General features: G+C 34.7%; 4 protein-coding genes across 5 annotated transcripts in view; 1 reads left to right on the plus strand and 3 right to left on the minus strand.

Annotated features, from left to right (window-relative positions):
• The window catches only part of LOC129577636 (uncharacterized), a 1,365-nt gene extending 714 nt beyond the window's left edge, over window positions 1–651 (minus strand). The window contains exons 1-2 of the mRNA XM_055465044.1: window positions 505–651; window positions 79–206 (exon numbers count right to left, since the gene is read on the minus strand). Of these exons, the coding sequence (XP_055321019.1) occupies window positions 79–199 (121 nt within the window). The 5' untranslated portion in view covers window positions 200–206; window positions 505–651. The remainder of the gene's footprint in view (window positions 1–78; window positions 207–504) is intronic.
• Window positions 652–763: 112 nt separating this feature from the next.
• On the minus strand, window positions 764–3,822 carry LOC129577630 (uncharacterized). The gene is made up of 6 exons (XM_055465033.1): window positions 3,021–3,822; window positions 2,400–2,873; window positions 1,986–2,283; window positions 1,473–1,715; window positions 1,166–1,346; window positions 764–1,088 (listed from the first exon to the last, which is right to left on the minus strand). Exons 1-6 carry the CDS (start codon window positions 3,271–3,273, stop codon window positions 930–932), a joined length of 1,608 nt encoding a protein of 535 aa, XP_055321008.1. The 5' UTR covers window positions 3,274–3,822; the 3' UTR covers window positions 764–929.
• A 2,187-nt stretch (window positions 3,823–6,009) lies between these two features.
• LOC129577082 (uncharacterized) lies at window positions 6,010–14,484 on the plus strand. Its single transcript, XM_055463544.1, has 4 exons — window positions 6,010–6,987; window positions 7,345–7,436; window positions 14,123–14,309; window positions 14,414–14,484. The coding sequence occupies exons 1-4, from the start codon at window positions 6,204–6,206 to the stop codon at window positions 14,482–14,484; spliced, it is 1,134 nt and encodes a 377-aa protein (XP_055319519.1). The 5' UTR covers window positions 6,010–6,203.
• Window positions 14,485–17,571: 3,087 nt separating this feature from the next.
• Window positions 17,572–27,402, minus strand: LOC129577624 (serine/threonine-protein kinase BRSK1). Of its 2 annotated transcripts, none has more exons than XM_055465025.1 (17): window positions 27,179–27,402; window positions 22,349–23,202; window positions 22,145–22,239; window positions 21,825–22,051; window positions 21,591–21,741; window positions 21,063–21,478; window positions 20,710–20,931; window positions 20,522–20,622; window positions 20,223–20,392; window positions 19,948–20,095; window positions 19,670–19,843; window positions 19,410–19,576; window positions 19,182–19,286; window positions 18,991–19,066; window positions 18,703–18,869; window positions 18,394–18,527; window positions 17,572–18,285 (listed from the first exon to the last, which is right to left on the minus strand). In XM_055465025.1, the coding sequence occupies exons 2-17, from the start codon at window positions 22,434–22,436 to the stop codon at window positions 18,198–18,200; spliced, it is 2,529 nt and encodes an 842-aa protein (XP_055321000.1). In that variant the 5' UTR covers window positions 22,437–23,202; window positions 27,179–27,402; the 3' UTR covers window positions 17,572–18,197. The 2 variants fall into 2 exon arrangements, with proteins under 2 accessions (XP_055321000.1, XP_055321001.1); XM_055465026.1 differs by lacking the exon at window positions 27,179–27,402 and adding an exon at window positions 24,420–24,587.
• Between the last annotated feature and the right edge of the window lie 253 nt (window positions 27,403–27,655).

Here is a 27,655-nt window from a genome sequence, read left to right on the forward strand (position 1 = left end):
TACGTAACGGCCAGCTGTGAATAAAATAAATAAATCCTAATGCTCAAGTTTTTGATGGATTATCATTAATTTCTCTACCGTGATATGCGCCATGGATGATGGGCCGAGCAGCTTTGTCATAAAAACTATTTCCGGTAAATTTCGCATCAAGCCGATTAGAAAAATCACGATGGCCTGCATTATCCTTGTCTAGCGGCATTATTTTACTATTAAATTGAACAGAATCATATTAAGACTTTAATAAGTGTGTTATGAAATCGAAATTAATGTGTCCAAAGAAGACAAATCAAATGAAAATCTCGCAAACATTCAAATATGGCCAGTAACAACTTGAATTAAACTTGAATCAAATGTATTCATTGCCCCATTTTTCATTGAACCGATGAAAAATAATTGTTGGAATAACACTTTCAATGAGCGAAGTAGACAAATTAGTTGGTTCGAAACGTTTGAATTGAGAACTTATCAACAGATCTTCACTTTGTTTTAATGGAATCAGCTTACCTCGATGAAATTGAACTTCACCAGTTGGAATCAAGCGTTGAACTGATTCGTCTGAGCAAATTTACGCCTTTTTATCTCTATTCATAGACACTTTGTATTTTGCATTTTGTGTATGCATCCGTTTCGAATATACTTGTTATTTCATGTTTTTTTGTTGCGAATGTTTTCTGATTCACCAAAAGGGAACCCCCTTGAATGATTGAATGATGAAAAACCCAATTTAATGACACATTAAGAGATAAGAATATCACAATCTATCTTTTTGGAGATAAGAATATTTGTTGATACTTAGGCATTGATAATTTTATTATTGCAACTCTCTAAATATTTTATTTAAATGATATTAGTTTTGTTTTTATTGGCTATACAGTGAATTTGATTTCTCTTTTCGGTAGGTAGATAAGTCTATTCGATTATTGACTAATTTAATTATTGCCCACTTTGTATTTTTCCATTTCGACTAATTGATCATAAAGATGATCGTCTGATGGTCGCAAACCAATCAGAATCCAACCAACTATTGCGCCAATACTTCTCGCCAACGACAACGAACTCCATATGTTCACCACTCTGCTATGCTCCTGCTGATAAAGAAAAAAAACGTTGCAAAGTTTAAAAAAAAAAACATAAATCAACCGATCATATTTGATGTCATTCTTACCATTTCCATTGTAGAGGTCGATGTGTTGTTTACATTGTTTGATAGTATATAAAATCGTTCATCAAATGATTCGGATGATAAACATAATATAATTGTTGCCATGTAAATCATCACAACAATAATCCATCGGAATGATATTGATTCGTTTGCGTTTAGTACAGTGCAGCGACAAATATCCATTCTGTGATATCGAGAAGAAAAAATTGATTTCATGATTGTGATCTTTTATGGTTTATTTTAGATTCTTTTTCTTTGAAAATGTTTCGAATATATTTCGTAGTTTTATGATAAATAGTCAGGGGCTTACCGATCCAATATTGATACTAAACAGAGAATTGCCAAGCAATAGAATGTATTAGTGTATATTTCAGTCGACGATATATACGACTTTAGAGAGCCGCTAAGCAAATCTTTCGGAGTTGTTGTCCCAATAAATAGAATATGAGCTAGTGCCAAGCCCGCCAGCAAACCATGGCACATATTTGCTAGTAGAATCCAAACTCGCTGCACAAAACAGGATAAACTAGCAGCATTATTTGCTACTCCAGGTCTGAAATTAAGAGAATTCCATTGAAAAATGGTATGGAATTTAATTGGAAAAAGTTCCACTTGTTGGAACATTTAAAAAAAAGAAAGACGGAAAACATGATGAAATCGAGAAAAAAGAAGAAATAAGATGAACGGTCAGAAAAAGAATCAGAGGAACAAAAGAAAAAAAAATATCAAAGAACATAAAAAGAGAAAATAAAGCTTCCAAACATCGATCTGAAGAAAAGAATGTTAGCTTAGAACAAAGTGTAGAATAAAAAAAAATATTTACCGGCCACAATCCGGATCGTCATGTGTGGCTGATTTAAGAAAGTGGTTATCTGAAACGGATCGAAATCCGCGCGGTGTTTGAATGAACATTTTGTCGGTGCGTGGTCCCTCTGTTGGCGAAACGACTGGCGTGAATGGATTGTAGATTTCATCGTTAGTTGGGATGATGTCTGCAGTCAGTTCTTGTAAAATATTCGAGAGTCCGCTGGAAGGCATTCGTTCACGTGCAAACGATGCGGCTCGATTACCAATCATGGAAAATGCACTCATGCTTTTGGTTCTAGTCGATTTACCTTCGCCTAATTGGGATTCGAAAAAAAAAAATCAATTTGTACATTCGTTTTTCTTCAATAAAATAATAATAATAATGAAATGTAACGTAAATACAGGAAAAAGAAATCAAACTTTAGTTTACCCGCAGCTCCAATGCTACTGTTACTTGAACGATGTCCACTGTTTCGTTCCCGTTGCGACCGAGTTTTTCGATGGTAACGATCGTCGAGATTTTTATCGATTTCCAGTTCACCTGATAACGATCCATCGTTCACTTCGGAGCATTGTTTCAAGTATCGCATAAGGGTTTCGTTGGCCTGTCTCACTTCCAGTTCACCAGCGGCAATAAGCTTACGCTCACGTCGACGCCGCGATTCGGATTTACTACGCTTTTGCCGTGGACTTTTTTCATTGCTTGAACGGCTACGAATTGAACGCTGTGCCGGACTTGCAGTCGGATCCGATAGAGATGGAAATTTTAGGGCTGGTGATTTTGGTGAATTTTTTCCACCATTTGCCATTGTCGATTTGAGAAATAACATCGATTTCTCATCGGCATTTTCATTTTGAGTGACATTTTCAACCGTGTCTCGTGACGAGTGCGCTTCGCCCAATTCTGTAAGCAAGGATATACACACAAACAATTCAAATCGACATTTTGCTGCAAGCTTTTATATAATATTAATTTAAAAAAATATATATAGGACGAGAGTTGATTGCAAACAATAAAAAAACAAGACAGAAAATAATGGATTTGTCGTACCTGTGTCTGCTAATCCAGTCGACTGTAGATTTTTGCTATTTACATATATTGATGACGCAGGCGATTCAGGTCTTTCGTCATCATTTGATTGTGATTGCACAATCACAATGGATGTTGTTGTTGGTACCGTTGGTGGTGGTGGCGTTGTTGCTGTTTTCGTGGGTGACGTTGTTGGTTCAGCTAAATCTCTACGCGATGAAGCACCTCTTCGATGCTTTGATTTATGATGCACTTTTGCTGGTTTTTCATCCATTTTTTTTCTATTATTTTTTATTTTATTGCAACTGAACGAAATACATTAAATCAACTACGAAATTGGTTCGTGTACTTTGTTTTGCTTGTTTGAAATATTCAACAACGATTTATTTTACGATATACACACTTAAAAAATTATTCTCCACCTTTTTTTTAACACAGCTAACACACTATAGTGTTTATTTTCCTAGTTAGTTTTAGTTAAAATTCGTTTCGAATGTAAAGTATTACTGAAGTCATCGATTAGAGATCTTTTCTGTCGGACTTTTCAAGATTTTTTTTTTGTCGATTATTGAGTGATTATTCAACGATTTTCCACTTATTATTCACATGGAGACGTATCAAAAACACGAACCTCTAAACACTTTTGCTTTCGACTGAATTCGGTTTGGTAGAAAAAATGCACAGCAGATTGATTTAATTTATTTTCCTTTTTTTTGGTATAAAAATGTTATTCACAAATCGAGTGAATGATTTATTCACTCGAAAAATGTTATGCACATTTGCCACCATACAACCGAGACCAAATTTCTCTCTTGTTCAATTTTGACTGTTGTACGTACTCATAGCCGCAACCTATACCATGGAAATGTTAGAGTAACCAACAAACCTACATTGTTGACTCACATACACACAGATGCACAGTAGCAACCCCTCCGTACCGCGTTTCACCGATAGCTTGTAGTTTTATGTGTTGGCTGCTGGTGGATGTGTGCTTCATTTCATTCCCGTTCCGTTCATTTTTTCCATATCATGTGCTATGTTTCGTTGCCATTTGCGTCTCGGATTGGGTGTTTGCGTCATAATGTGTGGGCCTTTTTATTGTATGGATGTATATGACGTCCGGCGCAGCAGAGCGACTCAATGAACGAAAATGCTTTGAACCCACTAAAACGATCAATAAAAATCACATGATTTGCTATTTATATTGGTCTGGTGCATATTTATAGACTAAATAGATAATACATAGATCACACATAGGGACATATCAACTTAAACGTCAGCCTGTGTGTATATCATTACTAATTCTACATCCCTTTTATTTTCTCATCTCTTGTTCTTATTGACATCAATATACCACATAATACTCTCTCATTGAGACATGTTTTTTTTTTCAATAGCCGGTTGAATCCGTTACGAGATAACAACAACTGACTGATGTGGGAGAGTTTGAGACGACAATCAATATTAATGACCTTCATTAAATGAAACGTTATATTATAAAAAATTATTTACTAATCTATTATCAAATGCATGCGAATCATGATCAAATTATTCATTAAAAAGTAGACAAATTCAGTTATACTCAACATATTCCAGATGTCAAGTCTTTGAAATTAAGCATGCCGAAGTGTGAATGAAATATAACAAGGAGTTTATACGTTAAATTCTGTATAAGAAGAATCAAACAATATTTACACAATTCATCTAACTTGAAACATTTGAACGTATTTTGCTAGACTAGAATTTATCATACCTTCCATTTTTCATATCAGATCAAACCCTTGATAGATTGGTAAGTCAAATCGCTCCATAGAGACAAATCTTCTAGAAGAATTAAGTAGACAATGTTCCTGAACAGGTCAAATCAAAGTTATGGCTCGGTATTTTATGCGTATGAAAGATTGCAATTGCGTTGTGTGAATATGTTCTTTTAGTTTCTTTTTAAATGTATGACTTGAGTTCAGCTGCAGTAGGCCGTTGGGCATGGCATTTATTTCAATAGCAATCATTCTGTTTTAATTTGAAAAGCGAGCATGGAGGATGTATCGAATTTGATAATTTGGTTAATATTCATTAAATTGTATTTGACCCTGATCTGTTCGGTGCTTGAATTCAGCGCATAATAACCGGCCCGGAAAATTGATCAAATGATTATGTTTTTCGGATCAAAATCAACCTATCAAGCGTCGTGGTTCGTTGAATTTAGTGTGTAACAAGCAGTTCACGACGTTTCAATTCTCACTTCTTCTACATTCGAACGAATTAAGAAGTGGCGAGAATGAAATTGAGCACGTGCATTTGAATTATACGGAGATCAGCTCAAAGCATAGATGAGCGCGTGTAGGCATCCATGAAAGCCTGATGAGGTCAGTCGGAGCAAAAACCATGAGTGAAACAAGCAACATGTTACATGCTCTACTTTATCGAAATATAAATCGTTGTAAAAACGTACACTACTTTCAACAAGGGGGAAATCATTTGCCCCTCGACTTTCAATCCCACCAATAGATATGACCAATAGATATGACCGAGTGTCTGTTTGGTATTTTCAAAAGTTCAAAAGTTCATTTTTCCTAGTGTGTATGTTGTTCGATTGATTTTCTGGGAGACATTAACTCGATTTATTATTATTTTTAATTATCGAATTTATTATCGAGTTGTGTTATCGTTTTTCATACTTTTGTTGAGTTTATTTCTTATATATGTATGGAGGTTTATTTCTTATCTTTTTTCTGGAGCAATGCTCCCTTCATCAGTGAGTTTTCAAAACAAACTCGTCAAAATATTACCTATACTCTGGATAATGCAATGCTTTGCGTTTCCATCAAGTGATTGAATCTGATTGGCTTCTATAATTTTCATATTAAATACAAAGACACTTTAATTGAGCATCTGTTTAAATTCCCACAATGCTCAAAGATACGATACACTTGGAAAACTCACCTTAATGGCACTTCATAGCGCACGAATACTGTTAGTCATATTTGGAATTCGATATTTGAACGAGTTCGTCGATAAAAAAAAAAACCATTGGTCGTGCCTTATACATGGTTCGATAAATCCAATATTTATTTATTTTTTAATCCTTAAATAATATTTTTTAACCAGCAAGTGTGTCTTTGACATCTCAATTTCGTTTGGATAATTTGGAGATTCCAAATTTTGGAACAAATACACAGTAAAAAAAGAGAAGAAACCATCAAAATGTACGGACAAAAACAGATACTGCAATGTTTGGCCGTTGCATTAATATTGGCAGTGCTTAACTTTCATCGAACGGCCATTAAACGGAACCGTGAAATTATAAAACCAAGAATAATACGTAAAGTAGGCACGGGCAGCTCGAAAATCAAACAAATGGATGAGGAAAATATTTGTGTATCAAACGATGGTAATTTCACTGGCTATTGCATACGATACCCATTTGGTCGAAATGTGTGTGCTAATCATGACTCCGATTTTCTATGCCGACACAATTGTTTTGACAAATTTGATACATGGCTACGGAAACAATGCCAGGCAAACTGTTGCATTAGAAGGAGCACAGCAATCACTTTAAATACAATTAATTTTAAAACGATGACTACGACGGTGGCGGCGGCTATCACCGCCGCAACAAAAACAAATGGCTCGCAGAGAACACGTAATGTTGAGAATGCGCTGATGAAGTACGTGGGCGAGAATGGCGCAAGTCTGCATATTAAACAATGTGAACGAGCGAAAACAATTATCGAACCAATCAATGAAAAATTGATGGGTACGAAACATATCAATCCAGTGGGAGAGTATGAATGTAAAATTCGATCGGACAACGACGACGAATTTATTTGTAAAAACACCACGTCAGATACAACAGTTGATTTTGTTAAACTGGAGACCATCAACAAAACGAAAATCGCCGCCACAACCATGGAATATCACGATTTTCTGTTCAATTTGGGATTACCGGAAACTAAAACGGGATCAACGCAATCTTTTGATCGTTTGAGTTATTTCATTTTTGTTTTTCATTGACATATTCGAATTGGCAGTTTTTACAGCTTTCTTCATATGGAGCAGAGAAAATGCGGATTCGTTTCACCGAAAAGGGTTTTTTCAGTGCAGTGGGATATATACAATAGACTAGGCCGAGATGTTGGCATCTGTTTTGTGGAAGAATTTATGTTTCCAAAAATAATTGCTGACCAAAAAAATCCATCGAATATTTCCACAGCACTGAATGGACTTTTCGGCGAATCAGCGGTTGGTTACCAACCTTTCTCCAATTTAGAATGCCTGCAAACTGCAATACGACGATAATACCGATGAATTTTTCTAATATTTCACTTACCATTTTGTCCAGTAGGTACGATGTCATCTACATTTCTGGCCTTTATCTCACTTCTCGTGGCCATTTTCACAATTCGAATTATGTGGAAACTCTTCATGACCGATCATGTAAGTTAACGTATTTCAATAAATGTAATTGTTTCACGTTTTGTTTGCTATAATTGCTTCGTTCGAGTGATGTGTGAAGTAAATGCAAGAAAAAATGTGGTCGAAATGTCTAGCCCAAGCGTGTTTTCTACTCAAATGAGAAATTGTATGGTGCGATTTTTCATTGGGATTAGTCTCACTTTAAGTTCATATGGGTAGGTGACTTTTCTCCCCCGATTTTGTCCGTCCGTCCGTCCGTCCAAATCAAACGGACATTTTGCAAACGGACAAACGGACGGACGGACCAAACTCAATCCTAAACGGACGGACAAACGGACGGACGGACCAAACTCAATTTTAAACGGACATGTCACCATAACAAACGGACGGACAAAATTTGTTCTTCAAATTTTTCTTCAGCTATCATAACTTCCAACCGCCTTGGCCGATTGCGTTCATATTTGGCCAGATGTTGTAAGTCTATGATCCCTCGGACCTGATAACTTTTTGACCGAATCGGACCAATCTGGATTTTTGAAATTAAATTTTTGAAACAATTTTTGAATAATGTTCTTTGGGCCTAATATTGAAATTTTAAATATATTTTTCAATTTGAATTTCGTAAATTATCATTTCGAAATTCGAACCCATTTTCGAGAATTCATAGATCGATCTAGAATTCATTTTCGGGAAAGTACAGATAAATCCCGTGTATCATCCTCCACTTGTAAATATTGTTTTTACATTGAAGGGCGTTGCACGCAACTTAACATTCATAATACAAAGTTAATACGTGTGGAGACACCTTAAGAAAAATGACACAGATTGTTAGTGCTACGGTTAATCTGTACTTTTGTTTTTGATATTCGAAATTTTTTCCAAAAATTCAATTTTTTGACTTGGAACTCCATTCTTGCGAAAATATTCATTTCGAAATTGCAACTCAGTTTCGAAAATAATCATTTGAAATTATGCAGGACATATTAGCGGTAACAGTAAGCGGAAAAGGATTAGATTTAGTGTGTAGTTATTAGTCTAGATAGTGATAATGCTGTAGTTACGAATCCACTAAAAAAAATACATGTTTGTTTGTTAACAAATGTAAAGAGTTGAAGTGAATTTCATTTACGCACCTTGACTGTAGTATTTTTCAACTCAAATCAAAAGAGAACATTCATAAAATATTCGAAAAAAAATGTGTTTTTCTGCATAAAATATTGCGAGTTGCTGGAACGTGTCCATTTTTCGACAACTTTTCTGAAAATTGTGGTGCATGGCAGTCGGAAAATCGAAGAAATACGAAAATCTGCTGGATGTCTAGTGTCTACACTCTAGCGTTTTTTTTTTTAAATATTCCCAGCCTGGAATGACCCAACCTGGATTTTCGAAAGAACACCGAAAGTCGCTGCTGAAGGAATTGAAGTACGCATTTATTTATATTGTAAGGGAGAACCACTCATTGCGTCCTTCGAAGAAAAACAATTTTCGAACAATATTTTTTGAGTCTAATATTGAAATTCTAAGTTATTTCGAAATTCGAATTTATTCGAATTTATTTAATTTCGAAAATTTTGTTTTCGATTTTCGAAATTATTTTTGACTTAGATCTCATTTTCGAACAATTCTATTTTCGAAACTCGTCATTTCGAAATCGCAACTCATTTTCGAAAATTTATAGATCGATTTAGAATTCGTTTTCCGAAAAGTTCATTTTCGAAAAACGAAATTATTTTCGAAATTCGAAATTATTTTCGAAAATTCATTTCTTTGACTTGGAACTCATTTTCGAACAATTTTATTTTTGTTTGAGCGATACAAAGTTCGACAGCAAACAATTTGGCTTTGTCTAATGTTTTTGAAAGGTTTTAAAAGTAACTAAGAGTACACTTCATTACGTAGCAAAATCAACTCAGTTTTCTCTGTGTAGTTTTTCACTTCGGGGATTTTTATACATTTGATCAGACTTCAAGTCTTTTCTTTTGAACTTAATTTTTGTTTTGTCGAATTTTAACATTTTATAAAGATTCTCAAATAATTTTCGAACCCTGTCTGAAGGCAGTTTGAACGTTAAGTGAATCTTAGCCATCTAGTGCAGACAACCGCCTTTAGACGGTAACAATTGAACCGCCTGTATATTTATATTGTTTTTTATTTTGCATATTGCTTCAAACGGCATTTTTTATTCTTCAGATTGCCCTCTAAAATCTACATCAAGCGGTTGTTGTTTTATAAACAAGAATTTGCGCAAAAACAAAAATTTGAGAAAATTATTAATACAGTCCGACGCGTGTTTTTTTTTCTTTTTTGGCTTGGCACTTTGGCCGGACTGGTAACACGCGATAGTTTAGGTTGTTCTGAGTTCAGAATGGCCCATATTTTTGCATTCTGTGGTCATTGGGGAAAGTATGGCCTTCGGCGTTTCTTCGTTCCAGAAGGAACGAACTTCATGCGCACATTTATCATGTTTTTCTAATTTTTTCGCGTCTATGACAACTTAGAAATGATTTATCTTGCGATCTTAGAGACAAAAAGTCCAACCAGAACAAGCTTTTGTCTTCAAGACTTCGAAAAATTGGACCAAATTAAAAAAAATTGCGATTTGTATGGAAATCTTACATCTGGCTATTAAAACTCATTTATATAATACCTAGCATGTACTTTATGTACTTTATACTAGCTCAGAAATGTGCAGCAGTCGATTTTAGATGGACACTAGGGACATCAAAATCATTTTTAGCTTCAATATTTTGAAAATAATTTGATGAAAAACCGAAAAAAAATGAGACAAACGGGAGTTCTGATTCTTCAACGTAATTGACCATTTTTTTCTCTAAAAAATGGAAGCAAACATTAATTTTTATGAACTAGTTCTCTTATCTAAAAATGCAAGCCGCAAAATATTCTAGTTATTACTAGTCCATGAAATCATCACAACGGGAAGATAAATGGTATTTGTTGGCAATAATAAACAATTTCCATACATTTTTGTTTTTTTTTTTCGGTTTTTCATCAATTTTGTCAAAATGGAGTCACACATGAAGTTCGTTCCTTCTGGAACGAAGAAACTTCGAAGGCCATACTTTTCCCCAATGACCACAGAATGCAAAACTATAGGCCATTCTGAACTCAGAACAACCAAAACTATCGCGTGTTACCAGTCCGGTCAAAGAGCTAAGCCAAAAAAGAAAAAAAACACGCGTCGGACTGTATTAATAATTTTCCCAAATTTTTGTTGTTGCGCTACCGCTTGATGTAGATTTTAGAGGGCAATCTGAAGAATAAAAAATGCCGTTTGAAGCAATATGCAAAATAAAAAACAATATAAATATACAGGCGTTCAATTGTTACCGTCTAAAGGCGGTTGTCTGCAATAGATGGCTAAGATTCACTTAACGTTCAAACTGCCTTTAGACAGGGTTTGAAAATTATTTGAGAATCTTTATAAAATGTTAAAATTCGACAAAACAAAAATTAAGTTCAAAAGAAAAGACTTGAAGTCTGATCAAATGTATAAAAATCCCCGAAGTGAAAAACTACACAGAGAAAACTGAGTTGATTTTGCTACGTAAGAATCAAATCAGTTTTCTCCAGAGGGGCGAAACCGAACTGTCATCATCAATTACAACGCGGCTGTCAGAATAAAGTACAAATTAAATACACGCCAGACAGTCTTAAGTGCACCTTCGTAGAACGACTCGTTGAATTTGAACTATTGAAAAAGACAACGTATTTTCGTGAACGTATATTATTCATGGAGTGAATAAAAATGATAAAATCAAGTGGAAAATGAATATTTGTGTAAAATTATGTTGTTTCTTTATTTCCTATTTAAATGCAATGAATGATTTGGATGACACATCCACATTATCAAATTTAGAAAAATGTTTCCAACATGAACATATTTATCTAAGTTTTCTTTAGATTTGCTGATGTTCAAATGAATTTTGAAATCAATTAATTCAATTTTCTCATTTTTTACGTTCGCTTCCTACAAAGTGAGCTTGAAAATGTGTTTCAGGAGCCATGGGAATAAAGTGGCTCCTTAAACACACAATGGCTTTGTTCCACCGAGTGCACAAATTTGTTCTACACATTGAACATGTCAGTAGATACTTAACCTCACTTTGTCAATCAAAAACAAGAAAAATGTTAGCAAAGAATTTCTGAGCAAAAAAAAAGAAAGTTCATATTCTTTTTCGGTATTTTTTCAAACGTTTCTAAAATGTTATTAAAAATGGGTTTTCATATTAATACACTAGGTATATTTTTATAAATAATTGAAATATTTTTTAACCAGAATGCTTGAAATATGTACTCATGTACTTATGCATACTTTTAGCGCGTTCCGCAACGAATGACAACCGACTACGCGGTCCCCGTTGTAGTTTGACAGTTCGGTTTCATGGCTCTGGTTTTCTCTGTGTACTCTTAGTTACTTTTAAAACCTTTCAAAAACATTAGACAAAACCAAATTGTTTGCTGTCGAACTTTGTATCGCTCAAACAAAAATAAAATTGTTCGAAAATGAGTTCCAAGTCAAAGAAATGAATTTTCGAAAATAATTTCGAATTTCGAAAATAATTTCGTTTTTCGAAAATGAACTTTTCGGAAAACGAATTCTAAATCGATCTATAAATTTTCGAAAATGAGTTGCGATTTCGAAATGACGAGTTTCGAAAATAGAATTGTTCGAAAATGAGATCTAAGTCAAAAATAATTTCGAAAATCGAAAACAAAATTTTCGAAATTAAATAAATTCGAATAAATTCGAATTTCGAAATAACTTAGATTTTCAATATTAGACTCAAAAAATATTGTTCGAAAATTATTTTTTTTCGAAGGACGCAATGAGTGATTCTCCCTTACAATATAAATAAATGCGTACTTCAATTCCTTCAGCAGCGACTTTCGGTGTTCTTTCGAAAATCCAGGTTGGGTCATTCCAGGTTAGGAATATTTAAAAAAAAACGCTAGAGTGTATAAGGCTAACAAAAATATTTATTTAAATATAAATTATTTATTTAAATATTTTAGGCGATTTCGTTTTAAATAAATATTATATTTATTTTTAAATAATTCAGGATTTTTAGAATTTTTCTTCATTGTTTTGAGGGTTTTGCGATTTTAATGTGAAAATTTTCATATATTTTCCGGAAGAACAAACAATTTTGACTCCAAATTTTTGGTCCATAAATTTTTTTTTTTTATTTTCAATTTTTTTCCTATTGAAAAATTTTCGTAAATATTTTGGCGATTTTTAGCCCTTTTGTAAATATTTCGGACATTTTTCATAAATATTTACGTAAATATTTCCATGGTTTTATCGTAAATATTAAATAAATATTTTGAAGGTTTTTCGTAAATATTTTTGTTAGCTCTAAGAGTGTAGACACTAGACATCCAGCAGATTTTCGTATTTCTTCGATTTTCCGACTGCCATGCACCACAATTTTCAGAAAAGTTGTCGAAAAATGGACACGTTCCAGCAACTCGCAATATTTTATGCAGAAAAACACATTTTTTTTCGAATATTTTATGAATGTTCTCTTTTGATTTGAGTTGAAAAATACTACAGTCAAGGTGCGTAAATGAAATTCACTTCAACTCTTTACATTTGTTAACAAACAAACATGTATTTTTTTTAGTGGATTCGTAACTACAGCATTATCACTATCTGGACTAATAACTACACACTAAATCTAATCCTTTTCCGCTTACTGTTACCGCTAATATGTCCTGCATAATTTCAAATGATTATTTTCGAAACTGAGTTGCAATTTCGAAATGAATATTTTCGCAAGAATGGAGTTCCAAGTCAAAAAATTGAATTTTTGGAAAAAATTTCGAATATCAAAAACAAAAGTACTGTGTCATTTTTCTTAAGGTGTCTCCACACGTATTAACTTTGTATTATGAATGTTAAGTTGCGTGCAACGCCCTTCAATGTAAAAACAATATTTACAAGTGGAGGATGATACACGGGATTTATCTGTACTTTCCCGAAAATGAATTCTAGATCGATCTATGAATTCTCGAAAATGGGTTCGAATTTCGAAATGATAATTTACGAAATTCAAATTGAAAAATATATTTAAAATTTCAATATTGGGCCCAAAGAACATTATTCAAAAATTGTTTCAAAAATGTAATTTCAAAAATCCAGATTGGTCTGATTCGGTCAAAAAGTTATCAGGTCCGAGGGATCATAGACTTACAACATCTGGCCAAATATGAACGCAATCGGCCAAGGCGGTTGGAAGTTATGATAGCTGAAGAAAAATTTGAAGAACAAATTTCCGTCCGTCCGTCCGTCCGTTTGTTATGGTGACATGTCCGTTTAAAATTGAGTTTGGCCCGTCCGTCCGTTTGTCCGTCCGTTTAGGATTGAGTTTGGTCCGTCCGTCCGTTTGTCCGTTTGCAAAATGTCCGTTTGATTTGGACGGACGGACGGACGGACGGACAAAATCGGGGGAGAAAAGTCACCTACCCGTTCATATGAATTATTCAAAGAACTCCCATGGGAAATGAGAGTGTGACAATTTTGCACCGTGCTATTTATGATGAAAATCTGAAAAGTTTAGAATTGAAAAGTTGAACGTTTTGGGAGAGAGATTGTCAGAATGTATTGTAAATCATAACCGAACTAACCATTGCTATTGGTATCAATATTTACAATTGAGAAAGTTTCAATGTTATTATTTTCATAGACCGAAGCTTTTCTGCGGGTAATAGAGATGCGTCGTACGTTACACGATCGATTGGAGCAAATCCATGCCGACTTGAATCAAGAACGAGAGAACGAGGCAAACAACAATATTACTGACAATAGCATTTCTGACTCGGAACATCCTGAAGATGAAGCTTTTACCCAGGACAATTCAATCAATATTGCAGGTAATTCAGTCTGTCGTTTTTGAGTGTTGGTGTCATCGACGTTATCCCTCTTTTTTACCGATGAAAATCCTTCAATAATCGTTCCATTCACAAATTGAAAACAGATAACAAGGAAACTGATAGCGGCGACGCAGAGACCAAAAGCACACAACAAACGTCGGAGCAATCAATGTAGACAGCAATCAGGCGATGTAAAAAAATCAAGTTGAACATTTTCAACTTCAAATGCATATTAATTTATAACTATTTGAAGAAAAAAAATGTGTAAAATATTTTGCAATAAAATCAAAACACGAGAGAAAAAAATACCATAAATTCAAATTAATGTATTTTATTTAGTCCACTGAACTATTTCATAATTTCAGTAGATTCTTAATGATTTTTTCTTCTTTGTTTTGTTTTTGTTTTATTCCATGTTTTGTTTGTTTGTCTGGCATCTTCATATGTGTTCAATAGTGTCAAAAATAATTATTTCATTCTTGTACACTTTCTTTTGCAAAAAATCTGTATCGTATGTGAGTGTGTATGTGTGTCTGTATGCCAAATTTGAGTTCTAGCGCACGACAAAAGAAAAAAAAATATAGTCTTCTCAAACTCAAAGCTCTCTCTCTCTCCCAATTGCTTCAAAATTGAACTTTAAGCGTTGACACCCTCATTTTCATATCTCTTTCTTTTCTTCTTCTCTCTCCACTAAATGTTAAGTCATTCTCTCAACACTATCTAATTAATGCCTACTATTTGCTTCATTTTATTGTGTCTGACTGAGCGAAATATGCAATTTCTTTAATGATAATAATAACTGTTTGAAATGAAGAAACATTCAAAATGCTCTCTGTACATGGTATTTAAATTAGTCTGTCGATTTGAACATAATGAAATAATTCATTTGTTGTTCGTCGTGCGGATTGAGATTTTTATCCTTTCGGATCCCAATATTCGTTTCGCTTTCTGTTTATTTACTTTGTTTGTTCCTTGATTTATCTAAACTTATCCAAAAAGCTATTTAGGATCATTCAATGTGTGTGTATATGTGTTTTGTGTGTAAATTAATTTGCTTCATTTTGATTTGTTTTTATTTTTCTTCGTATTCACTGTAGTAGTTTAAGCATTATTAAGCATACAGATCTGCATGTCTCGATCGAGTCTCAATTAGGCGGTGCTTCAGGGCACAACAACAAATTCAAGTAAAGATAGAAAGAAGTCTCATTCGAATTGATTCAAAGAAGTGATGTGTGGGGATTTCCCATAGAAGAGCAGATCATCGAAAAAAAAGAATCAGAAGAAGAATGAGAGGATAAGAAAGCACAAAATTCTGTAGAGAAAAGAACAGATTTGATTTCGTCGATGTTGGAAGTTTCAATTTGAAACGCGCAGAAATTGAACAGTAAAAAGCTTTTTTGTGTGTGAATAAAACGTATTTACCTCGAGCAGCTGCTGTTACAAACACAGCTGAATCGCACAGCCACAAATACGTGTGCCCTGAACGTCAGCTTTTTATTTGAAAAAAAATTAAAAATCAAACCAAACAAATCGATTGTCAAGTGGAAAAAGAGCGCAAATAAGACTAACTATTTAACAATAATATAGCAAAATTATACCGAAATAAATGTTCTGAGTCTGTTTCCCATTTGGGGATCATCATCATCGTCGTCATTTTGTTTGATGATTCTTTCTTTATCTTCCTTGGAACACACATCTTTTCTTGATTCTTTTGTTTTTTCTCTTCACAATAATGCTTTTGCTTGGTAATAAATCTTCAATTAACAAGCTATTTTAATAATTTTTTTTTTTTTGGTAATTTTTCTGTATTTTTTTTTTCTTGGAGAAGCAAATTATTTTTTTTTTATTCGTTCATTACGTATTGTGAACGGTGAGTGGACGTTTTTCTAACATGTACTTTTGTTTTTTTTTTTTTTGCTTATCAAAACATCGTCTTTTCCATCATCTTTTTCAATCTACTACAATATAATTTTTTTTAGTAAATTTTTATGTGTTTTTTTACCAAAAGAAAAAAAAATCTCGCCTTTGTTTTCATTCATTGTGCTAATTGTATGGGGGGATATTCAATATTTGCATGCAAGTTTATTTCTAAATGCGGCGTGATACACCATCGCCAACAAATTTAATACACATTTGTTTGCACCACAAAAAATTTGTTTGGTTTTCCTTTGTAAAAATGAACTAATCGTGTTCTCAATTTCTCGAGATTGGGTGTCGTCTGTCTGTTCCTTATTTAACCACTCATAATTGGTTGGTTGGCAACGGAAAAATAAATCTGAATGGACATTTTGTGAAATGCTTGTTTAGGCGTTGTTGAAATGTTCGCTGTTCACTAGCTATTAGATGGATGTTCAAATCGTGTTGGCCTTCCAACGCGTAGACTTGACTTGCTTATATTTGTTTTTAAATACTGAATGTTTATTTTTCATATCCCATATACATATAATTACAATATTCGAATTTGTTCTTTTCATCGTATTCTTTGTTTTTGACATTACTAAATTGATTTGGTAATTTAACATTTAGAGTATCAATTTTTGTTGTTGTTTTGTTTCATTAAACTCGTTGCGACAGCGAAATGATGGGCCAATCGAAAAATTATCTATGAATTTTATCTCGTGTCGGAATAAAAAATAATCAATTCAAAACGAGAGAGGAAAAAATGCGTATATTGCAATAAAACAGATGGATAAGAAGAAACTAAAAAGAATTTCCATTCATCAAACATTTCCTCTCGAACTATTTTTATTCTAAATTCACTAATAAAAAGACTTCATTGATTACATTTTCAGTTATTTTTTCTGCTTTTTTTTTATCAAAGTATCAATCTTAGTTAGTTGCATTCAGTTTAACTTGTTTCTTTTCATTTAACCGTTCATTAATAGCTATATCAATTTTTTTTTTAAGATTCAGAATAATACTTGAATCATTTTATAATTAAATTTAATTTCATTAGCGTTAGTTTTGTTTTTATTTTGTTATTCTTTTGTTAAATTATTCATTAATTTTGCTGATTCTCAATTGGTTCAGCGTATGTTCAAGTGTTCGAATTTAGTTTCGTTTCGTTTGTTTGTTTTGCTTTATTCTCTGACTCTCGCAAAATAATAAAGACACACAGCTAGGTCTTGTTCTTTGTTCACAATCAAATTTATTTACACAGTTTTTCGTATGAGTTTTTTTTTTTACTTCATTTTTCTTTTCTTTTGTAGGTCTTCCAAGCGATATCTCTGTGGTTAGGCTTTTTTCTCTCATATTTTAGTTATTGCACATGTATTTGTTGAAACACAAACTTAAAAAAGTTAGTTAGTCGACTGAAACTAATCGCGACCGATCGCCATCGGTCCATGTTTTCTGATCTTTTTTGTTGTCGTCGTTCCAATTGGCGTCGAGAAAACAAAACAGAAAAAAAGAATAAATCCAAACGAAATGCATCTTAATCGAAAATTATGCATATCTAAATGATGATACATAGGAAACTTTCATATAAATGGAACTTTCAACGATTTACTTATTTAATTGAAATATATTAGATAAATGTAAAACGAGCAGCTCGACTCGTTATCAGCATAAACATTAAAAATATGTTTTAGTTGAACCCTGCCGCGAGATAGAAAAGATTATTTGCTGTTTGTTTTTTTTTCTTGTCTTTTTCCGTTTGGTTTGTTTGATGTTTGTGATAGATTTCTTGTTTTTCTTTTATTGATTTGCTTGTTGTTGTCGTTGTTGTAGTTGTTGTTGTTGTTGTCATATTAAATAACCGTTTGATGTGTTTCTCATTTGTTTGTTTCAGTAGAATCATTCTCATCGTACTGAATGGCAATTGGTATGATATTTGGAACCTGACATTTGTATCTTTGTTATTTTGAAACTAAATCAGAGAAATAATTCTCATGCCACCGCACTCCCTGATATCGTTGTTGATTGTTTTTCGCCATTCTTGCGATTCTTTGAACGATCCGGATCAGTTGATTCAGAACTGTAAATAGGAATTGGTTGACGAGTGTTAATACCTAAGTATTGTGCTATTCACCGCAATTTTACAGTATAACGATTATAAGGGATTTTTAGTGTTTTTTTTTTATACCTTGATCGAACCGTTTTTGGGCTGGCAGGTTCTCCTAATACTTGGTTATTGTTGTTTGTCGATGCTGAAGAACGTCGCGATACTGGTGTTTTATTGCACTCGAATACGGCATCATTTTCACAGTCATTTTCAATCTGTACACATACACACCCAGAAGAAGGAAAGGAATTATGAATTAACAATAGGTGGAATGGAAAATCTTTAAGTAAATCAAAACCAAAATACAATGTATTATTGTTGATATGTCTCTTCAGTTCAACACATTATCATTCTACAGCTTCTTCATCTTTATTTCACAATGTATCGTACCTGACGCTTATAACATGAAAGACGTTCACTTGAATCCGATCCGCTGAACGACGAAGACTCTGACACTGCATTCGTTACACGGGGTGGACTGCCTGGGCCAGAGAAACGCTTTGAGCAAACCTGTGATTGAATGTGTTCACATATTCGACGGAATCTTCGAATGTTACCTGGAAATCAACACATTTTCGATGCATTAATATTTTTTGATTCGAAATGTAGAGCATTTTGCATGTGTGAAACAAATGAAAGTGTTATTGGATTCGATCGAAGCTTTGGAATTCAATTTACCGGATAAAAGTGTAAAAGTTATCGCAAAAAGCGTATCAGAAACTTCTTCTTGTTTACAAATTGCACTTAAATCAACCTGGAACGAAGCAAAAGCGTTGACGTCATTCAATTGAAATTAAATTGAATTTATATTTAATTTGATTAAAATTTGGCCCCGAATTCAAATGAAACTTGAATAAATGGATAGCTACCTGAAACCGAACATGACGTTGAAACATGGCCGGTCCCGTTCCATTCCGTTTGTACTCGACTCTAAATGACATAGGTGATATTACGCTATGCGATAGTTCGGCCATCTGAAAAACAAGAATTTTATTAATGTTGATCTGTTCTGGGAGTTATGTGCTGCACCAAATGATGGTCCCGATATCTCAAGTCATTCAGATGGGCTACGTCTTTAATTTCAACACTTTCATTACCGATAGGAATGCATGAATCAAATGAGCTTTGACCGTTGCCAGTGGCTTTCCTTTAACAAGCACCGTGAAAGTTTCATCTTTTTCGGTTGTCATCAAATTTCCAAACCATGATCGTTTTGTTAGCTCTGGTGATGAGTCCGGCGTCAAATATACTTCATCAGATGACACTGCAAATGTACACAAAAATACAATTAATATTTAATTATGACATTTATTCGAGCAATTGCAATTGTATTTGGTATTTAGGCCAAATTGATTACCTTGTAATTTTCTTCGATGGAATCGTGGACTGCCTAAGAAGCTGTTTTTGATGTTGGTCAATCGTGTTTTCCACAGTTGACTACTTGCATTGCTACAAGTTGAGGCAGTCATTGCGGGCGATGGTGTATTACCAGCATTTGCAGCACTGAGATGCGTTGAATTTGGTGTGGGCCCTGAAAATTTTTGAATTTTTTTTTTTCAATTTATCTTATTCTCATTTCTTTGCTATTGTGATTAACATCTATTCTTGAATAGAATTTAAAAAAGAACCACTTACAATTGCTATTTTCTGATTCTGGGAACAAACTAATAGCTATTGTTGGTCCTGAGTTAGCTCTATGATGGGCACCCGACTGTTGCTGGTCATAGTTACTTGAGTCGTGTGGTTGATTGGATGGCTGCGCCTGAGTTTGGGATTGCGGTTGCTGTGACGAACGAAAAAAACAGAATTTCGTTAACAAAAGATGCATGCAACAATGGTATTCATATGAAACGAGTTGTTGTTTGAGATGGCAATCAATATTCAATATGTAATCCAGATGCTAGGCATACCTGTTGCGTTGATGATGCATGTTGCTGTTGCTGTTGTTGTTGCTGTTGCTGTTGCTGTTGCTGTTCATCGGGTGGCGGTTGTGATTTTGGCTGGATTATTCGACCAGTTATTGAGGCTGAATGAGTTGAATGGCGCGTTGAAGTAGCTGGCGATGACGGCCGCGATAGCACTGTATGGAAACAAAAGACACGGTGCATATTCAAGTTCAAATCCACATTACTCACTATAATCACTTCGGCAAAGTTCATATTAAACCATGTGGGATGTTTTCATATTGATCCCAAATGCAAGAACTTACCTTGCTGTGGATTCCTAGTTGGGCTATGATATGATGCAGACCTAGCGGATGGTGTTGGAGATCTTCGATTGTGATTGCGTGTGTTGCTATAAGAACGGAAACTATGTACAGGAAAACACAATGAATTAGTATAGAAATCAAAAGAAATTTCAGCTACGAAAATCAAAAGAAAGTTTAATGAAACTTACTTGAATGCTTGTCGTCGTGTTGTTATTGGCGATCCTTCGCTGATTTGACCGAAGTTATATGAGTTCTGACCATTGATTCGACATGTGTCTAGTCGTTTTTTTGGCGGATCGCTCACTTCCGTGTTATTTCTAGGTCTTGCTGCTTCGTCATCATCTTCAAGAGCTGGTCTTCGACGTTTGCGCTCGAGAAGTAAGAAATAAATAACTTTTTCCGTATTGTGGCTGCGAAAGGAACATTTAAATATGGTATGCATTAGTACAATATTACAATAAAAAATATTCATAAGATCAAAAAGAATCTAATTATGGAGCGTCGATAACAGTTCATGGAAAACAAAGGATTCAACACTCACTTAGGGCTCATAAGCTCTTGGATGAGTTTATCCTTTTCCTTGAAACATCCGAGCGAGCAAATGGCATTCAAAACATCCGGATCAACCGATGAGGCTGACGGTAGAACATGTGTTTGTACCACTTCCATCATCGGTAATTCTAGTTCAAGTTCACCCTTGCCGCCAGCTGTAACCCATGGATGCCGATTAATTTCACCGAGAGTTAGTCGTTTGTCCGGATTCACCTCAATCATGCCTCGCAGCAAACTTTGACAATCCGGCGGTACAAAGTGTGGTATATGAAATACGCCTCGTTTCACTTTTTCCAACAATTGCCGAAGGTTGTCATCATCAAACGGCAGAGCACCGACTAACAAAGCGTACAAAATAACACCACACGACCACACATCCGCACGTCGGCCATCATACTTTTCACCCTATTAATGAATTGTTCCAGTCATTAGGTACAAGTTGTGAACGACAAAATACCATTCTTGGAAATGATGAAAATTTTGAAATTTAATTTGCATAAATAATGATGATTTTTACCCGAATCACTTCTGGACATGCATAATGCGGCGAACCGCAAGATGTTTCAAGCATTGATCCAGCCGGTTGTAGTGATGCCATTCCAAAGTCGGCGATTTTTATATTGTTCTTTTCATCAAGTAGCAAATTTTCGGGTTTAAGGTCGCGATGGCTGCAAATTTGAAAAGCAAAGAAAACGGTTGAGAAATCAACATTTGATTTATTATTAACAATATAAAATGCTGTGCCACCCACCATATAGAATGAGAGTGGCAAAAGTCCAGCGCCGAAATGATTTGACGGAAAAACTTTCTAGCTTCTTTTGGTGTCAGTCTACCCTTTTTAACTAAATAGTCAAATAGTTCACCGCCAGAGACTAGCTCCAGCACTAAATACAAATACTTTTTGTTTTCATATACATCCGACAGGCCCAACACATGCGGGTGATCAATTAATTTCATAATGGCTATCTCACGTTCCACCTGCAAGGAAGGGAAACACATTTATCATCGCATCATTTGTGCACGATGTGATCTCTGAATGTGCGTCGAATGGCATTTAGCCGATTCTTTTACCTTCATTAACACCGATTCGCTGAGTTTTTCTCTATTTATTATTTTAATCGCTACTTTTTTCCCTAGAACACAGTGAACACCCAGCTTGACCAGACCTGAAATGACATTTAGCGAGTTTGAAGACGTTATTAATTATTTCAATCAAAATTTAAGAAAATATTCAATAAATCATGCGATCGCACTGCATCGGTCTGCTCGACTTACCAGTCTGTCCTTTGCCGAGTGTCTTTTCCAGTCTATAAGGCCCCACATATTGATGGCTTTCAACAGGCGCCGTATTTTCCTTTTGCATAATTACAATTCTTGATGCTCAAATATTTACCGCGTTGATTTCGAATCAATTTCTTAACTTAGATTTGTTGAGTCGAAAGTGTGACAGATGGTGTATTTTTCTTTTTACACCAAATACCTTTCCCTGTCACTGATATCAATTTTGTGTGTGTGTGTGTGTATGTGTGTGTGTGTGTGAGTGATTCGTGTTGTTGTCGGGGCAGGCGGACGAATTCTTCAAAATATTTATTGTTTGTCACTGTCAACTCCAATAAATAATGTAATAATATCTAACGTTCTGTGATTCAACTTAACTTGTGCACACGCGAAAATTCATTGAAGTTAACACATCTCTCACACTATGTTCCCGGTTTCTTCTTCTCCATCTAAAACAACCGTCAACACGAAAAATGAAAAGTAATCAAATTATAGCGTCTAAATGAATTGCATTGCCATTTTTCGGTTGTCAGTTCCGTTTTAGAAAATCAATTTCAGGAACCATTTCAACATCAACAACAGAAGAAAAAAATGAAACGAGATCCAAATGGAGACCAAGAGAGCCAGTGAGAGACAAAGACAGAGTCGGAGATCGGACAGAGATAGATAGTGATTGTAAAGTGTGCTCAAACTGTAAAAATTAACTGATGGTTCCTTCGTGTCTCACAGCATAATTCCAATCTTCTGTCAGTAGGTTCTGTCATCACTTTTGGGAGGTATGGAGATAACACTCTCTCGTTCAGCTGTTCACTCGTTCGGCATGAAACTTGTCTCCGCACGCGTACTATACACTAGAAAAAAATGGCAAAAGAAAATGACAGGGAGTGAGTGAATGAGTGAGAGAAAGAGAGAAAAACAAACAAACAATAAATTGCATATAATGATATGGCTATGGTTTATGCATGTAGGTATGCTTGTGTGCCAGACCTATCGCATTGTGTGGATGCAATGTTTTCAAGGTTCCCTTGCGCGTTTCTCTCTCTCTCTCTCTCTCTCTCTCTCTCTCTCTCTCTCTCTCTCTCTCTCTCTCTCTCTCTTTCTACATATAACGACGAAAGTGTACAGTATTTGTTTTTTTTTTCGTGTGTTCACCCACCGACCGAAGGGCGGCATTTTTCAATTAATTTCTATTTTTCTATGGATTCCGTTGCGTTTGAATTACTAAATCAGATAGATCACATGACCCAGTTAAGCCAAATAAAAACAAACGTCAAAATTAAAGCAGTCGATCCTTATATTCAAGGCGCGTTCAACCCTCAATCACGTTAAAGTTATGCACAAATAATTGAAACGCGATTGAAATCGCTTAATGTCATGCGACTTCATCGAGCAAGTTTTCTTTTTAGCTTTTAAACTTTTCAACTCCCAAAAATGAGAACAAAAATGAATTTGAAGAGAAAATGCAAAGCAATGCTAAAAAAACACAACATCATCATTATCATCATCGTCGTCGTCGTCGTCGTCAGCTTCTTAATTATAAAAAGGGTAGGAATCCATTGAATCGGTTTATGTTGTGGTCAACAACGCATACACAAACATTATTACAATTTCGCATATAAACCACCAAGTGATACGGTGAGTACGGGAATTGACAGTGCGACTAGATCAAATGATAGCCCCGATAAAATGTGCATAAAGTGTGATGACACACATAAAGCGAGAGGGGCTGAATTGCATAAAATAATGGTGTAGATTCTCCCTCAAAATGTCCAATAGTAATTTCCGATTGGCAAACAAATCACATTTTCGTCGATAATACACACATACAAAATTTTCTGGCTGTGCGCTCAATACTCACGCCATCTTTCACAAACACGAGAATAAAAAAAAGAGAATAAATCGATAAACAACAAAGGCACACGGCGAATTGAAATACATAGACATTCGGCATAAAGGGAAGCTCCAATCCAAGAATTGTTGCACAAACGGAACACATTCAATGCAATGTTTTATCTTCGATGCAGGCCAACACTGAAAATAAATTGAATTCTAGACGTTTTCGGCTTACCGTTCCTCAATTCATGTTTTGCACGGTGGGCGAACAGCGTAGGATAATGGAAATAAGAAAGTGTCCAAATGATTAAGCGTAAAAATCGATGTGCAGTATTTTGATTGTAAATTAAGTTGGCGGTTGAAATACCGCAGCCGTAAAATCGACCGCTTGAATTGAAATTTGATACGAAAAAGTAAGATGTTCTCCGGAAGTGTTGAGCACACTTTTGTCTCCAAACAAAAAAAAAACTTAGAAGCACTTTCATAGTTATTTATTGTGTTTTGTATGTGTGTGTGAGAGAGAGAGAGAGAGAGAGAGAATCGAAATGAAACGATACAAAACTTTATTAACGACTTTTTTCTTTCTTCATTTCATCTGGTGATATAATAAGTAAGGGTAGACTCAATGTCGAGCCTTATATTGTATTCTTGCACGTTTCAATTGCTTTAGTGCGTATTGTATATACAGCATTGTATTGTTGGACGGCGATTATGTGTCGATATGCGACATGAGCATGCGATTTTATTCTCTGTTTTTATGTTTGCGGTGTAACGGGTAATTTTTCATTTTTTTATCAAAGTTAGCACTGAATGAGCAATTACATTTCGGCCAAATGGGTGGAATGGGGAGAACATTTGAACGATTCACAAGGAAATGTTGATTATTTTGTTGTTGTTGTTGTTGTTGTTATTGTTGTCGATTTTTGTCGATTGTTGACGGTGAGAAACGGTGGCTACAACTATTAATGGTGTAAGTGTATGCTTTTTTGTTTCTTTATGCTTGCCTTCACGTGATTTTTTCTTTTTTAGTTCAATTCATGCGCTGGTATAGTTTAAGCATTCAACTACATCATGATTATGCATGTACATGTATGAACATATGTAAGGCCATCCGTCAATTCCCTTGCACACATTCCACAAAACTAAAAATGAACTTAAGTCACGTTTGTGTTTGTCTTATATTATTATAAATGACCTTTGATTGATAGAATTGTGTTTTTTCTCCATCGTTCCAAACAACAATTTCGATTTCCATGTCCGTGTTTACTTGAATTTTCACTTCACCACGCGGGCCATGCATATGTACATTTCACGATAGCATGATAATCGAATGCATATGTTTTTCATTTTCAATAATAGAATAAGAAGAAGGTGAAAACAATAGAAGTATAGTGTGCCCTTTAATTTATATGTAGTCTATTTACGGCGTAAAAAGTAATTGGTACCAAAAAAAGCAGAGACAGATACAGAGAAAAATGCTCGGTTCCACTGTGCCTATGTCTCCCTATCTCTCTCTCTCTCTCTCTGTGTGTGTGTGTGTGTATGCTGTTTTGATCGAATGAATCGGAAAGTGGATGGATGGTTGATGACCACTTTCAACCGAGGTAGCACACAATTCTATCGATGCCATTGCTTTGGATCACGCTTTAACTAGTGAAGACGATAATATTTCTTCGTCGTTTTTTTTTTTCTCGATTAAACATGAAAATTAGTTCATGGTAAAAAAAAAACGGTACAACAACACACGAATAGCAATTTAAGCCCATTTCAACTGGTTTTCGATTGTAGTGTGTAAATTTGTTGTTGCTGTTGATATGTGGATTACATTCAGGATCACGGTGGCAAAACAATCTCAATTATTTTCGCACGCAAATATTATTTCGATTTGTATTCGCATATTGTACACACATTGAATGGAATAATCAAATGGATGTCGAATTCTTTTGGCAAATGCCAAAAATACACGTCAAAAATCGAACACAAATTCTCATTTTTCTCTCTTTTAAGAACTTTAAAGAATTACATGACGATATCAAGACATTAGTCATTGTATAAGCTGAATAAAAAATTTCGACCTCTTGATTCAAACACACTTTTCACTTCACATATTTATGCTTGATTGACAGGGTTCCCCTGTTTATGGACAGACATTTTTGAACTCACTATTTTTATTGTTGAACACAGACGAGAGAAAAAAAAAAAAACAACCAAAAAATGCATTTAATGTGTTCAAATGATTTGGTTGCAAATGTTTTCGTTGTGCGTCTGTTGCTCGATGTTACTGCTCGGTATTTCTCGATGATTCGCCACTGTTCGCACACACGGAGAGAGTGAGTGGTCGATCATGTGTTCTCGCCGCCTTCAATCAAACAATTGATTTATAGCAATGGTGTCGTAGTACATCGATTTTGCATTGCATTTACAACAAACATTTTTCGAACATTTATGAATGACTTTCTGCGCTTTGTGAATGCCTTTGGTACTCCTAGTTGAAGCCCACTAAGTAGCCAATCGAAGAAGACATTTGACAAATTCTTCGTTCATTCGAGTAGAGAAAGAAAGAAGGAGTATACATAATTCGTGCTGATTTCAATCGGGCATTTCTCTCGCATAGATGGAAATAGCAACGCAGAAATGTTGTAGATTACGAGTGTCGTATGAATTGTTGTGCAGAAGAAAAAGGTAACCACACAAAATATATCACACATTTGCACATATGCATGAAAAAAAATAATAACGACAAAATGAATTGTCGAACCATGTACACCACTTGGAACCTATTACATCGTAAATTAACCGAGAGATAGAGAGCAAAAAGAAAAGGAAGAGCATAAAACAATGATAATCGTTCGTTCGTTTGTTTCACAAACACACAAAACTACACACTTTTCGTATGTTAAACTCAATGTCTTGCGAAGAATCCAATTCGAATTTGGTACAATACACCAGAACGAAATGAAAAAGAAAATATAGTCACCATTCGATTTTTCTTACTTGAATCTTTTTCTCAGTTGGATTCAAAGCCAGAAATTTGTCTTTTTTTTTGGCAATTGTCTAATTGAAACGTTGGTAGTATTATTTAGTGGTTTGTCGTTTCACTTCTGCTTTTATTTTTTTTTTTTTTAAACTACAGCGTATTGATATGTAATAAACAAAATTGTACACCGACAAAATACATCTGAACTGTGTATATGTCGATTTTGGACTTTCTTTTTTTTATTGGTGTAATGCATTGCTATGCGCAATGTCGATGGGGTGGTGAACGTCACTTTTTGTTTAAGGTTGCTTCTGCGCAACGCATCCCTTATGCCAACACATACGATAACAAACGGTAAAAAAAGTGTGTTCACACGTACAGACGATACACACATGCACACACATACGGACGTACCATTCATGGTGGCAGCCGAATAGAATGTATACATTAGATGTGTACGATGAGAGAGAGAGAGAGAAAGAGAGAGAGAGAGA

Source organism: Sitodiplosis mosellana, unplaced genomic scaffold (assembly GCF_009176505.1).
Source record: "Sitodiplosis mosellana isolate CC-2019 unplaced genomic scaffold, AAFC_SMos_1.0 Smas_scaffold_6197, whole genome shotgun sequence".
NCBI classification, from domain to species: Eukaryota; Metazoa; Arthropoda; class Insecta; order Diptera; family Cecidomyiidae; genus Sitodiplosis; species Sitodiplosis mosellana.